The sequence below is a fragment of the Mangifera indica genome, chromosome 2, assembly GCF_011075055.1.
Source record: "Mangifera indica cultivar Alphonso chromosome 2, CATAS_Mindica_2.1, whole genome shotgun sequence".
In the NCBI taxonomy this organism is placed as follows: domain Eukaryota; kingdom Viridiplantae; phylum Streptophyta; class Magnoliopsida; order Sapindales; family Anacardiaceae; genus Mangifera; species Mangifera indica.
The window spans coordinates 18438858-18453769 of NC_058138.1; the positions used below are offsets into that span (position 1 = coordinate 18438858).

The following is a 14912-nucleotide window of genomic DNA, read 5'->3' on the forward strand; positions in this document are numbered from 1 at the left end:
AACTATGTGAAACAATTTCCAATCACTTGTACTGTCATTATCAGAATATCACAACATCATTTATTACAAGAAAAAGTAAACACAAACAGTTGAAATAGTTTCTTTCAACTAAATACAAACAATTTCTTAATTAAAAAAAAATCAAAATTTAGATTTTACCACCATTCCAGAATCCAGACCTCGAATAAACAAAGATCTAATCAACTAACTAACTCCCAAATCCGAAATGCTCATAATCTTCTCATTTAGCAAGTATAATTCAGAGAATTATTAATTGATAATAACAAAAATAATATTTACTTTTTGCGAGCCAATTTCTGCAGCTTAGGATATTCCTCTTTTAATCGAGCCTTGGTCCGACGAACCTCCGCAATCATTGCAACAGCAGCTGCCCTGTTTGTTTCCCTCAAAGCCGCTTCTGCTTTCTGCTCAATTTAACAACACTTTAGCAAATGAATTAAATCCAACTTAGAATTGAAAAAAGGAAAAAAAATGAAAAACTTTTCATGTTAAAATGCTTTTCAAGTGTGCATCTTTTGTAATTGTTTATTAAATGTATTTGAACCAAACATATATTAATCTGATCATACTTCAATTTAACAATTTTTATCAGCAACCAAATACAATTAAAATTAAAAAAAAAAGAGAGAGAGAGAAATTCAAACCAGAAGAGCTTTGTCGACTTCGGTTTCAACGGTAGAATAAAGGCGAGCGAAGGCATCATCGCCTTGGGAGTTTGCATCGCGCTGTTTATCGACATCATACTTTTCGTACTTTTTGCAAATGTCGTCGACTCTGAAGAGGATGTCGATCACGGTCATTCTTCTTTTCTCTCTGCCTTTGATTTCTCCCGTGCTGAAGAGAAATGGAATTCTTTCTGCCTCTGATTTCGCATCATAGTTTTGCTGTGTTCTATTTTGGGAGAAAACAGCAAGCGGTTGAGCGAAGAGGAAGGAGACGACAGCATCGACTATTCAAACGGTCTTTTTCCCTTCGCGGCGTTCAAAATGTACAGATTCGTTGTATCGATATCATCCATGTATTTTAAAGGAGAACGACAAGGCGTCACTAACCATTAAGGCATATCAGCCGTTCATATTTCTCATAACATTACCCGACCGACAAGATAAAAGTATATTTCAATACTTGGCATGACGATTTATCTTTTTTTTTTTTTCGAAATAATATTTATTGATATTAAACTTTGATTGCTTTTTTTCTTACGTGTATCTTGTAAATTGTTTTATTAAAATTTGAAGAATTTTTTTTTAATCATTGTTCATTAACTAAATAATAAGGAAATTATAATTAAAAAAATAATCATTGTTCATTAGTACTTTAGATCCCAAATAATTGAATTACACCCAAGAAATGGAATTGGGCTTAATGGATCATTAAATGAGTGGCTTCGGCAGATTAAGCTTCCATTGGGGTTCCAGCATTCTTCTTGGACATCCTTGTCCTTCTTGGATTGATTCGCACATTGATTTTCCTTGGCCTATGCTCTGTTGGTGAATTCATATCAATTTGGATCGAATTCATGATGTACTTGCAATTGGCTTTATTATTGGACTCATCAATGGAGCTTAGAATTAGAAGAGTTCTTTTATGATTTTTGCTTCGCCCAATGACGGACACAAGTTCGTTTTAGCACTGAATGTAGTGTTGTTCCATTCATTGATACAGAATGGCAAGTCGTCCACACTGAAAACCAATTTTGTTTATTTCTCTACGCTTGTACAACGTCTTTCCACTGTCTCCTAATTAGCGAGCAGTCAGTCATATGATTGACTGCGGCCACCTCACTGGCCTAGCAAGGTTACCAAGTATCAGCAACTGGAAGAGGCCAATGAAGTTTTTCAATGTCACAATAATACTGACCACCATGCTAAATGATTGATAACCATGTATCAATCTATATTTCATTCCGTATTTATACTTAACTGGAGCTTAAATTTTACAAGAGTAAAACTATGTATAATATTTTTATACACAAATAACGATGTGTCACTGTATGATTTGATAATTAAAAATTAAAGATAAAATAACATTCAATCACATTATGACATCATTGTTTGTACACAAAAATTGTGTGTATAATTTTATTGATTTTATAATGTTTTCTCTTCATTGTATTTTTTTTAAATTCCGTTTCATAGGAGCACCTAAAATGTTAGACAGAACAAACCCAATTGCTTAAGGCCAAAGGTCCAAAATGCATTAAAGCTCGATGCAAAGTCATATACTAAATCTTTCCAGGCGTAATAGATGCACATTCCTGGTATGAGAAGTCCAATCTTCTATAATTTGGATGAATTGCTCATCCATCTGTATCAAAATATACCCATAATAATTCAACTATTCAAGCACTGTAAAAGTAGCTCCTACTATGGCAGCAGGTCAATAGTTCTCACTCATTCATCAGTTTTCTAATGTGATGACAGAAAATTTCTTGGATTTGAATGCAACTTATCCTTAAATTTAGCAAAGGAACTCATGTCAAGAGACAGCAGCTTTCATGGGAAGAAAGTTCAAAACCAATCAAACCTTTAAAGATTTAAGTGAAATATAAACTATAATCTCTTTTCAATAGTTGATGGTTGCTTCAGCAACCTGTTTTATTCCAAACCTGAAAAGACAAAGTATCCAGTTTCAATCATAAGCTTTGTTGCTACCACAACACATTTGGTTCTGCCTAAATATAAACTAGGTGCTGATATGTGATCAAACCACATTGAATTTTGAACACCAATAGATGAACAAATTCAAAAGTTCTATATCTATTGCGAACATTCCCAAGAAAAATATCAGTACAAAAAGAAAATTCCCATTTTCCTATGTCTCACGTGTCTCTGCCTAGACATGAAACCGATTATATCTAGATATCATAGACAAACCAACAAAACAAATAAGGAAGATATTTTCCACAAGCAAACTCTTAATTCTGGAAGAATTGGTTTTATATCTACAAAATAAAATGCAATCTTTTCTCATTATATCTACTTAGCCCTCGTGTGGTTAAATTCAAACAGAAAAAATATAACAAAATTTATTTCTACAGTTTATATATGGAGAAAATGGAGCCAAAGAAATATAGTTTCTGAAAACTCTAATGACGTGTAAAAGAAGGAAGAACTTGAAAGAGGTTTATGACACTTTTCCGGAACTTTAAAGAGGTTTCTGCCTAAGTTTAAACCAGGGGAACCTCTCAGTAGAACTCTTCTTTAAGAGAAATAAAAGAAAGGAGATATAAGCACCTAATAACGTTCTTAATTTGAATTACTTACCCAAAAAACAAAAAAAAATCTTAATTTGATGAACTCTCTAACAGACATCCTCGTCCTCCAAAATATAGATTTTTTTTTTTGATAACCCTCCAAAATATAGAAAGTTGCTTAAGGTAAATTCTATTAATCTAATGACCCATCCAAGTGAGCTTCTAGAGACTCACATTTCGTTCACTCAGCTTCTCAAAGTACTCTAAAACCACAGAGTAGATCTATTGACATGAAACTCCGCCAGTCAATTGCATAGAAGCTGTTTGCTATATCAGATTTGCAAGTAAACCAATAAATTCTAAAAATAGAGTGATATTACCCCAAAATAAATGAATAATGCAATTTAAGTACCAAAACCTCATACTTTAATTAAAAGTAACATCATCCAAACAAAATCCACATTTATCTGCGATAATTTACAAGCAGATACCAAACAGGATAAGTTAGGGAACATTGCGTTACCGAGATCACAAAAGAAATAAAAAACGATCCTCAGGCTGCAGTTTTGGCGCGGTAAAGCTTTCCGAACACATGGAGAGCGGTGACAAAGCCGATGAAGCAGAGGCTCATGACGAGGACGACGGTCGGCGAGATCTTGAGTCCCGGCGCATCATCGGTGTAGAAACGGAGCATATTAGAGCTCGCTCCAGCGCCTCCTACCGAGCTGGATCCGCCTCCAGAGGAACTGGTGACGCGACGGCGGCGCATCCCGGCGGTCGCAGCTGCCGAGCCTCGCGGGGCCATGACGCCTGGACGAGAGGCAGAGGCGGAGGTGGTTGTCTGCGACTGAGAGGATCCTCGAGCCATGAATCAGAATGATTGTAGTGGATAGAGATGATGAAACAGAAGTGAAGTATTTTTTTTTTTTATTCTTGTTGGTTTTAGCGAGGAAGAAGTCAAGTCCCAGACAGCGTAAATAAAAAGAATCTGTAGGGGCAATGAGGAAACTAAGATTAACTTGAATTATATTATCTTTTATTTATCTACGCTTAGAAAGTGATTGTGTTTATTACTTTATGTTTGACAACTAATTTCATAATTTATTTTATTACTGACTATTTAGATATACAATAAAACTATGTGTATCTATTTTAGATACATAAATATGTACACATTTATATGTGTCATCATATGATTGGATGATTTTGAATTAAGAATAAAACAATAACCAATCATATGATGACACATATGAGTGTGTATGCATTTATGTATCCAAAGTGCGTATACATAATATTGCTCTTAGATATATTATTACAGAAAGTTAATCCCAATTACAGAGACTTATAATAATAATAATAATAATAATATATCTTCGTATTTTCTCATGAAATTAATAAAGTAAAATGTAGTTTTTCTCGGACTTCATTACTTGAATCATTAACTATTATGTAAACAGAGTGTGAAAGAAAGAACCGAGGGAACGAATGAAACAAGGGGCTGGGGAGTGGTGGAGAGGGAAGTAGAAAAGGTTTGCAGAAGTGGGGATTGGCTTTTGTTGCAGAAAGAAAGGGGAAATCACCATTCTTTCTTGAAACCATTTATTGTGAGAAGAATAATTCAAATTTTCTCTAATATATTATAAATTTATGACTACATTTATCAAACTGTTCACAAGTTTCGATCTAGCTAATCTTACGTTCGTGATAGTCATTGAATCTTTTGACTTCTCTTTTGATTGTTTACTGCCCTTAAGAGTCAAGAGTCTTCCCTTCCCTTCCCTTCCGTTCCCTTCCCTCTCCCTTCCTTCATGGATGGTTTTCCCGCTAGAACTTGGCACATCTCCGTGTTGGCAATGGTTGCAACTGAATTCCCTTTTTTTGGAAATGAAATAGCCTTGATGCTCAAACTAATAAGTTGTACGATACTTAGTTGTTGTCCCTGAGCCAAGTGATGCAATTTTGTTGGGAAATTGTTAAAGAAAAAAGCAAAGACAGAGAGGGTTAAACACCAAAAAAAGAATACTGGATGAAAGTTGTGAGATTCAAATTCACCAAAAAATTAAACCAGTTCAATTCGAATTTACCTCCTACCATTTTAGAAAATACCCAGCCAAGGCTTGTCCTAGAAGCCGCTTGGCTACAAATATCTACAGTAGAGCTTCCTCCATAAGCTGGCTGGATTGAGTTATCTCCTTCCTTCATTTTGTGAGCTAGACAGACAGTGGTGACTACCGTTCTGGACTTGTGTGGGGTGTGTGCTGGTTAGTACTACCCACTAAATTGGGCACAGATGGGCAGGCTATAACAAATAACAAGCAAGCCCAAAGTGCCCCTTTCCAATGAACTTGGGCCACCTGTCCTCTCAATACCAACCAAAGCCCAGAATTCTTAAAATTTTTTTAAGCTACACATTACGCAACTACTGGTAATTAATTGCAATTCCAGAATATAATTCAAGCAAACAATTTACACAAGAGCAAAAAGCAATGAAACAGTTCACAATTGTCTTCAATATATATATATATATATATATATATATATATATATGTATTCATGCACTACTGTGGAAAGAACAAAGGAAGCATACTTTACACGGTGGTGCAAAATCAACGGCCTTGGTGAACCTTAAGGCCCATATCATGCTAATGCCATCATCCGTGTAATTGTATTAAATTATAATAAATGCTTATACACTTGTCCTTTTATCGAATGAAAAATCTTTGGCGATTTCAATCTGAACAGACTGTTGTTGATCCGGTTCATTGACTTTCGGATCATACTCTACGTAGTAATTTCTTCTATCAGTAAAATTATTATTGTGATGGTAATTAGATGATGATGAACCATCACCTCGGTAGTGCTGTGAAGGAGATGGAGAGTCTGTTTCCAATAGCTCGATATCGAAATTGGATCTTCTGGGGGAGGTATGGCCGCTGCCTATTTCGCTCCGGTGATGGCGGAGGAGCTGCACTGGAGAGGCACGGTGGGATGGGGTGGTTGGTCTGCTGGAGAATGGGGTGGCGCCGCCGGAGACGGAGCTCTTATTTTCTTTAATGTGTTTCTTGGCGGTGCGATGCCAATTCCTGAGTGCTGTTGCCACTCTTTCGTTAAATATGGTTGGTTTCATGTTGGAACCCATCTGTTAATTAATCATATCATTAACAAGATAATTAAAATATGTAAACTGATTAAGAGTAATTAGTAAATATTAATCAAAGCAGTTTGGGTGCGTACCTGTGTTACAAGGGCATAGAGAGGAAGAGTCACATAGCTGCACAGAATCTGAATGAGGACCCTGAAAAAGTAATTAACCGCAAGTTTAAATAATTAAGAGGATCTGTAATTACTCATTAAGTCAAAAGCAAGAGGAGGCTTATAATTAAGTACCCCATTGTGATTCTGATGACTATATCCTCTGTATGCTCATGGAAACACGATTTCAATCCGAATTCAAACTGAAATAATGGAAATAATAGAGTTTCATCAAATTTACAATTATTTTTTATATTAATTAAAAGTAAATTTGAGTTGACAAGGAGGTTAATTACCCAACTCCATCCAAAGAAAGCAAGCTGAAAGGCATTCTGCAATAGTGAAGCAGGAGAAGAGTAAAATTACATTATTTATGAAACATAATTTTAAGTGTACAATTGAATGATCAGAAAATGTGTTATTATATGATTAGATATTATTTTATTTTTAATTTAAAATAAATCAAAAGACTTATTCTCACCCAAGATATATAAAATCTCAAACTCATATCCTCTAACTTTTAAAAATTCAAACACTCACTCATGAGATATTTTCTGTTAAAAATATCAGTTAAAGTTAAAAGTAAAACTGTCATTTACCAAAAAATTATAGCTTTATTAATTTTTTCTCCCCTAGGCTTAAAAATATCACATTCCCCCCTCCCCTACCTAAAGTTTTTAATATTTGAAAAGTGACCGTTTTTCTCTCAAACCAAGGGTTTTTTTCTCTTCTCTCCTTCGTCCACCATTTTTAACCCCCAAACTTAAAAAGAAACATATAATAAAATTTTAATTTTTTAGGAAATAACGGTTTTACTCATAAATCTAACTAAAATTTTTAACAAAAAATAACTTATGAGTTAATGTTTAAGTTTTTGAAAGTTAAAATGTGAAACTTTAAGATTTCACAAAGTCTTTTGGTTTTAAAATAATTCAATTATATAATGATATATCAATTATATATCTGATTGTGTATTAAAAATTATGTATAAATAATTTTATTGATAATGAAATTATACCTGAAAGAGAACAAAATTGATGAGGTAAAGCAAGAGGCGCGGGCGGTTAAACCAAAAGAGGTCATCACCAGGCTCAACCACAGGCACGCCCTTCACAACTTGTCTTCTCTCCATAATTCTAAGCCCCATTTTGGTTATAATCACCTGCAGCTTTGTTCCCACTAGCAGTATCACCTGCAGGAAGTTATCAGCCGTTGATTCATCAGCGGCACACGCTAAATCAATATACAAGTAGCTTGGGATGAGAGAGATCTTGATCTTGCTTACAATTAATGGAATAAATGGGAGCCATAGATAAGAGTACCATCCTGTCCACACAGAAATATAATGCTCAATGAACGGAGGATCGAAAGTTGTCAATCACAAAGCTTGATTTGAAGGCAATTTACTCACCGTGAGTGTTGAAGAGCAGGAAAATGACTGCAAAGAACCAGATTGGTGGACTGAAAATTGAAAAGATAAGTAGAATTAATTAGTAAGCTAATCATGTTCATATAATTAATTAATGAATAAGATTTCAAATGCACGAACCTGATTCCCACAACAACCTTGAAGTCCTCTTCCAGCGACCTGTTGATGTATTTTTGGAAGTCAAATCTGGTGTGACTTTGGGGTGCCAAATGTGCCTGAAAATAAATATATTAAAAATAATAGATAATTATATTGACTATTGAATTGAGTGTTGAGATTGAGAACATAGATTGAAGCATATTCGAAGACAAAACAATCAAATATTGGCAATTAAAAATTTATTTTTTTATTTTTTAAAAAAGATTATTAAAACCCATTTATGAGAAAATTACCATGATAAATCCATGTCGTAAAGTTAAATAATCTACTTTAGGAACTGAGCGAACAAATTGCCTGAAGAAACAAACCTGCAAAATTAAGTCAGAAATTATATGAAAATATTAAAAAAAAAAAAAAAAAAAGAAAAGTAAAAAAAGGGCAAGTCGGAGTCCAGTAATGTGAATTGAATGGTCAAATAATAACCATAATAAGAAAAATAGTCAAAATCATACAAATGGGAGATTATTTGTGGCGGTGGTTAATTGGACAGCTGGCTCTACTCCCACAGATATTATCCAGTCCACTCATGCACAAGACAATAGAAGGACCGTTATCTTAGGATCATAATTTCTATATAATAAGATTGATGTTGCCAAGGCGGTCCTACATGACGACTTTCTAATATTTATCATTATTAAAGTGGGAAAGGGACAATTTCCCACTCACGTATTGGTGAGATAATACATATTAGCAATAGATGAGAAGTCTAAACATCTAATCATTCTTAATTTATCATTAAATTTTTTATTAAATATAAAAATAAAATAATTATATAACGATATCATTAAAAAATATATTATTTTATTTTTATTCAAATTTTAAAAATTAACATTTAATTATCGTATCTAAATTTTAAAAAATGACTCCCTTTCGCTAAATTCCTAAATTTTTTCTTCGCCTCTCCTATGGCCACTGGAGACCAACAAGATGTATTGTGAGACAACGAGCATAATTTATATGTGTAAGACGCACATTATCCTTTCTTGGATGACAAAGTATCATCCATTATTTGGATAATAGTGATTCTTTGGACAATGGTGATTGTCTAGAGATCATCCTTTGAATGACTCCGTCTTGTTCCTCTTTTGTTGATCTATCGTTCACTAGAGAAAGTAATCGAATTTCGGGTTTGATATCCTAGGAGAGAAAAATGAATTTTTCAAAACTTAATCTAAAGGAAAAATTTTAGTTTTTCAAACTAAGAAGAAAAATTTGGGTATAATTTTAATTATTTTAATATTCATGATAAAATAACGATTTTATCTTTTAACTCTAATAGATAAAATTTAAATGAGTATTTAGATTTTTCATATTTTATAGGTATATATTTATCATATTTCATCAAAATTTGGACGGGAAATTGTCCCTTTCCTTATTAAATTTATAGATTTTGTCATACTAAAAATAATTATTTTTGCTTGTGTGGTGATTTCGTCAAGATGTTGAAATAATCAAGTCTCGTTCATGCGACTTGTATACAATCAAATTATTAACAAAAATGAATTTTGAATTCTATGGCAGTTTCGGACTTTTCTCGAAAAGCTTCGGTCTTTTATTTTTTTTAAATTAAAATATTTAATAAATCTGAAAAGATTTATTTTTTTAAATCTAGCACTCTATTTCTATGTGTTAGATTAGTAAATTCAGAATATAATAACTAGATTTATAATTATAATATTAGTTTTATAAACATAAAATTTAAATTTAAATTTTTAAAATTTTAGTACTTTAACTATTTTATTACCCTTTACCTATGAAAAGGGTGTTTTAACTTATACGGTGGTTCGCCTCAGCACTAGCACATCAGTCACAGTCTCCATCACCACCTCTACGTCCTCATCACTCTCCTCCTCCCTCTCTTACACCTTGTCCACTCAACTTAAAGAAAGCTTTCAACCAATTGTCCTCCTGGCCTTGAATCCACACTTTATCGATCTCTTCTCTGGGCTCTCTACAACTATTCAACACCTCTTCATTTTGGTGTCAAAGTATTTGGAATGGTTGAAGATTCTATAGATGGAGATTACACCAAGGTAGACGTTCAGGTCGATGGGGAGGGAGGTGACTTGGAGAAAGAGGTGGCTGGGCTTTTTATTTAGTCGGCGTTTCCACTGGTACTCTGATAGTGGTGAGGGAAGGAGCACCAGATGTAGAAGTAGGCTATACAAATGACAAGTAGCATACGTGAGAGAGGAAGCCAGAAACGGTGTCGATGGAGATGTGACGGCCAACCTGCCCTAAGCATGCTGGCCAGCCAGGAAGAGATAATTTCCCGTGTGACATTATGTTACAGATGGCGATGGACACGTGGCCACTAGACGATCTTCCGTTTGAGTTATTGCTAACCATTTCTCTTTCTCACACTAATTCCTCTCTCGCTCTCACTCTCAATTAATTTTGAAAATTTATTATTTTTTCTATTAATTTTTTATTTATTATGGTCATTTCATAATTTTATTAAAAAGGATATTTTTTATTTTACTAAAAATATATAAACCAATATTTTATAATAAAAACAAACAGTTTTTATTAATAAAATAAATTATGAATAAATTAATTAATTTTTTAAACTTAAATGAAAAATCATCCTATCATAAAAAAAAATTAAAGTGAAAAAATGTTACTCGGCAAAAAAAAAAAAACCCTAGGTTTCCATATAGCTTTACTATATATATATATATATGACATTTTCATAAAAATGTTGATAATTTAAAATAATTATAGGTGGAAAAGAAGGTGACTTACAATCCAGATGAGTCCAGGTGTCTTGGTCCAGAAGCTCAAATGCCTTCTGCCAAACGACGTCTCTCTTGCAAATCGGAACCTCTCAGGATCTGTCACAAAATCAAAATACAATATATGTAATACCATCGCCATGGAAATCTAATCTGTAAGCTACACATATTCCTAGAATATCTGCGAGATTCTTCTCAATGAATCACACTAAAATTAACAGTCGAACAGCCCATAAAATAGCATTATTATTCTTTAAAAAGACGCTATAATTTCAAAAGTTTGAGGCAAGGGGATGATTCCCTTATCGTTTTTCAAGAGTTTTCGAGTACTTCGTATGTAAATTTTCTACAGCATTCAATGTGAAATCAAATACATTCCAGTTTGATAGAATTTTCTTGAAGTTCTCATTAATTATCGTGTGGCCTTCTGAATTTTATAAGTTGGAGAAAGTAGAGGGAAATTAAGGATAATATAAAGTTTACAATCTTGCTGAAATGTTGATAAGAACAAAAGGAATGTCAGTAAATCTTACCAATGGAGATTGGTTAAGGAATACTACATTATCTTTACGTGTGTATAAATCAGAATATATGTAGTTTGATATTTGGGGGAGCAATGAATTACCGTGTGAAAACTGATACTCTGCTGTTCTTGTTTCTTTCTCCCATTGCTTCCATTTTCTCATCTGAAAAAAATAAATAGCCGAACCCCATCAGGAGGTAGGAAAAGGGTTAAATTTAAACATGTAAATATAGGATTTTACTTACCTTGGCTCTCCCCAAAGCCATGGTTAGAACACAGTAAAGGATGTGGGAAACAGCCAAAACGAAGATGAAAATGTGTAGTTGATGAATACCATCCGAAGATATAAATGGAACTTTTTTCTGCAAATGTTATAATGTGTAGTTGATGAATACCATCCGAAGATAAAAATGGAACTTTTCTCTGCAAATGTTATAATTTATGTGCACTTGGAAGTACAAAAAATTGTGCTACTTGACTTCTATACATCTCTTTAATTTCGTATTTTCCTTGTCTCCGAAAATTCTATGTTAACTAACAAAAATATTTCCATAATACCTCACCTTGTTTGATTCTTTAAAGAAGAATATAGAGAAATTTAAGAATCAGAAGAGGTTTAATCATTGACCCAAAAGTTATTCAAAGTAGGATTACGGAAGTACTAATTACAAACGTATGTATAAGCAGAAAAAGTAAAGCTTGCATGACGAGATCAAATTTTAATCAAATTTTTACTAACTTATTTAACAATTGAATTTGCTCCATAGTTGAGGCTTTCCTTTTAATCTTCTGTTCCCACTTTTACTATATTGTAATTCATGTATTTGCATGCAAAATCTTATGGGTTGACGCAAATCCTAGGTTTTTTTACCATGAAATTTAGTCGGGAAACTAAAAGTTGACTATCTAGGTAGAGCTACCTTTTCTGCGCATTTATCAGTTGAAGCTGCGGCGGCCAAAGATCTTCGAAAGTTTCCACCAGATGCCATCATCGCCAGAAGTTTCCGGCGGTTTTCATAATCTGTAGTCTCAGTCGTTTCTTCCGTCTTCTCGGTCGCTTCGGCTTCTTGGTCCTTCCCACATGGAAGCCATTTACTTGCGATATCCTCCGGTATGCATATATTCAATATTAGACTTTGTCCTACTGTTAGAAGCAACGATATGAACCCCAGCAACATAAGCTCTACACCAGAAGAAAAAAATTGGCAAAATTAGCTTATAGGCCTGTAAATATAAACATTTATATACAGATTGATAGGCATGGTAAAGAAAAGAAATAGTACACCTGATTTGATCTTTTCGAGCGATTCATAAAGAGCTCTCTTGTGTTTCTTCCTCAACCACTGAAATAGAGGATCAAGAATAGTATGAAATCACTTACATAAAAACTTGAAAATCTTGCATATTTTTAACGATTGAAGTGGCCAAAACTTACGTTTCCAATAAGGTGGATTATGTGTTCGATAAATATTGATATCGCAACCAAAATAAAACAAACCACAGCCACCGCCCACGTCGGCGTTTGCTCCAAAGATCTTCCCCCACTGTCTCCTGCCATGGTTTAAAGCTTCTCGTTTTTGAAACACCAGCAACTTAAAATCCCAGAAAAAACCTTTAATATGAGGAAAAATCGAAGCAATTAAATTCTCTGATCAGCTCTGTATAAAAACTGTGTATGTGTATTTATCTGTCATGAAACTTCAATTGTAGAGACGCAGGTAATTCATATGACATCAATATATATACAAACAGATTTGCGTATGGGAAAAGCTTTTCGTATTAAAAAAGTTTGGATTGGACTTTTACAGCGGAGAAAGGGCAAGTGAATGACTTTAAGACTTTAAGACGCGTGAGAATTTAAGCGGAAACATTAGACGGAAAACTTTGCAATGCTAAAAAGGCAACTTGATATTATCATAATAATTTTAATTTGATATTTCTTTGACCATTGAAACGCAGGTGTATTATGTCTAAGATGTCCTTTATCAATTGGCCAAAAAAAGACTATTTCCCGTGTAAGTTTTGATGTATTTTTAAAGTCATATTTACAAAGTTTAAAAAATTCAAAGTTCTACTTATGAATCAATTAAGGTTAAAATTTTCTATTGAAAGCAAAAATAAAATCATCATTTTATTAATAATATTAAAATATATAAAATCATTATTTTTCTCGTAAGTTTTAAAAACTAATAATTTCACGTCTACTTAAAGTTTTAATTTTAAAAAGTCACATTATTCCCCCCATACCATAAGGTTTTTTTTTCTCTCCTTTAACCACTATCTCCAACGTTGAGGACCTCTCCTCTCCACCCTAAACTGATAGTTAGCGTATCGAAAGGGATTTGAAGTAGATCTCTTCTTTGAAGATGAAAAGATCCAACGTCTCATCGTTGAAGAGAAGAAATCCAGATCTTCTCTTGGATGACAAGATGAAGAGATCTAGAGATTTCTTTGTAGTCAGATCTTTTTGTTGTATCTTTTTGTCTCCAACAAAAAGATCTGCTTCAGATCACTTTCTTTGCACCAACCACTAATTTAGGGTGGAAAAGGGAGATCGTCAACGCCAAAGGGGTGAAGAAAAAATTTAGAAGGAAAAATATAACTTTTTAAAATTAGAAAACTTTAAGCGGAGATGAAGTTGTTAGTTTTTAAAATTTAGGAAGAAAATATAATAAGTTTATATTTTTTAATATTATTAGTAAAATGATGATTTTACCCTACTCTAACAAGAAAATTTAATTAGAGTTAGCCCATAAGTAGGACTTTGAGTTTTTCAAACTCTGTAAATATGAATTTAAGAACAGATCAAAACTTGGGTGAGAAGTAGTCCTTCAGCCTTACCAATTTTATCACTAATTAATCACCCTTAATCACTCTCCAAAGTTAATTAATTATTTTTGCTTATGTAATTTTCCAGGAACGTCCTCTGAGTCATTCTTAAGGGCGATCATCCAATGGTTTATAAGTGAATCAAAGATTTTATTCATCAAATTCAATTCATGTAATTTTCTGACTTGGTCCACACCATAATATAAAAACTTAAACAAGAAGTTTCCCATAGACTAAATATTTCCAATTTTATCATTTAGATTTTAAATTTTTTAATTAAATTGGTATCCATAGTTCAGGTTCAAATAAGAGGGATCACAAGGGACATCATAGGCCAATTTTCAACTTTTTTCATTGCTCATATAAAAGGATAAAATATATAATAATCTATTTAATCAGCATGGCAGTTTTATTCTATAAATAGAATGTGAATGTGTCCAAGGCATGCTCCCACCGTCCAAATTTGGAGTTAATTAAAGATTTAAAAAATAATATTAGTAGGGCGTAAACAAAGATGTGTTCAATAATATAATGAATTGTTTTGATTGAATAATATTTTATTATTAAAAATAAAAAATTATAGAAAAGATAGATTATTTAAAAAATTATTGTATATAAATTATTATTATATTTGATAAATTTTTATAAATATAAATAATTATTGTATTTGATGAGATATAATAAAAAAATATAAAGATATTATTTTACTTAAATATTCTTGATATATTTATTTTAAAATCTTATTCATGATACTTATTATATTAATTG

The 14912-nt window shown here is 32.8% G+C and overlaps 3 protein-coding genes across 4 annotated transcripts; all 3 read right to left on the minus strand.

Annotated features, from left to right (window-relative positions):
* Positions 1–296: 296 nt before the first annotated feature.
* On the minus strand, positions 297–844 carry LOC123208643 (syntaxin-71-like). Its single transcript, XM_044626167.1, has 2 exons — positions 666–844; positions 297–425 (listed from the first exon to the last, which is right to left on the minus strand). The coding sequence occupies exons 1-2, from the start codon at positions 819–821 to the stop codon at positions 297–299; spliced, it is 285 nt and encodes a 94-aa protein (XP_044482102.1). The 5' UTR covers positions 822–844.
* Positions 845–3620: 2776 nt separating this feature from the next.
* On the minus strand, positions 3621–4230 carry LOC123209575 (protein transport protein Sec61 subunit beta-like). Its single transcript, XM_044627678.1, has one exon. It carries the CDS (start codon positions 4083–4085, stop codon positions 3771–3773), a length of 315 nt encoding a protein of 104 aa, XP_044483613.1. The 5' UTR covers positions 4086–4230; the 3' UTR covers positions 3621–3770.
* Positions 4231–5781: 1551 nt separating this feature from the next.
* LOC123209180 (MLO-like protein 6) lies at positions 5782–13096 on the minus strand. 2 transcript variants are annotated; one of them, XM_044627000.1, is made up of 15 exons: positions 12751–13095; positions 12601–12658; positions 12236–12498; positions 11561–11677; positions 11418–11478; positions 10803–10891; positions 8291–8365; positions 8019–8113; positions 7881–7930; positions 7755–7795; positions 7488–7661; positions 6766–6801; positions 6605–6672; positions 6452–6512; positions 5782–6356 (listed from the first exon to the last, which is right to left on the minus strand). In XM_044627000.1, exons 1-15 carry the CDS (start codon positions 12871–12873, stop codon positions 5904–5906), a joined length of 1764 nt encoding a protein of 587 aa, XP_044482935.1. In that variant the 5' UTR covers positions 12874–13095; the 3' UTR covers positions 5782–5903. The 2 variants fall into 2 exon arrangements, with proteins under 2 accessions (XP_044482935.1, XP_044482936.1); XM_044627001.1 differs by lacking the exon at positions 11561–11677 and having other exon boundaries at positions 12751–13096.
* Positions 13097–14912: the final 1816 nt, after the last annotated feature.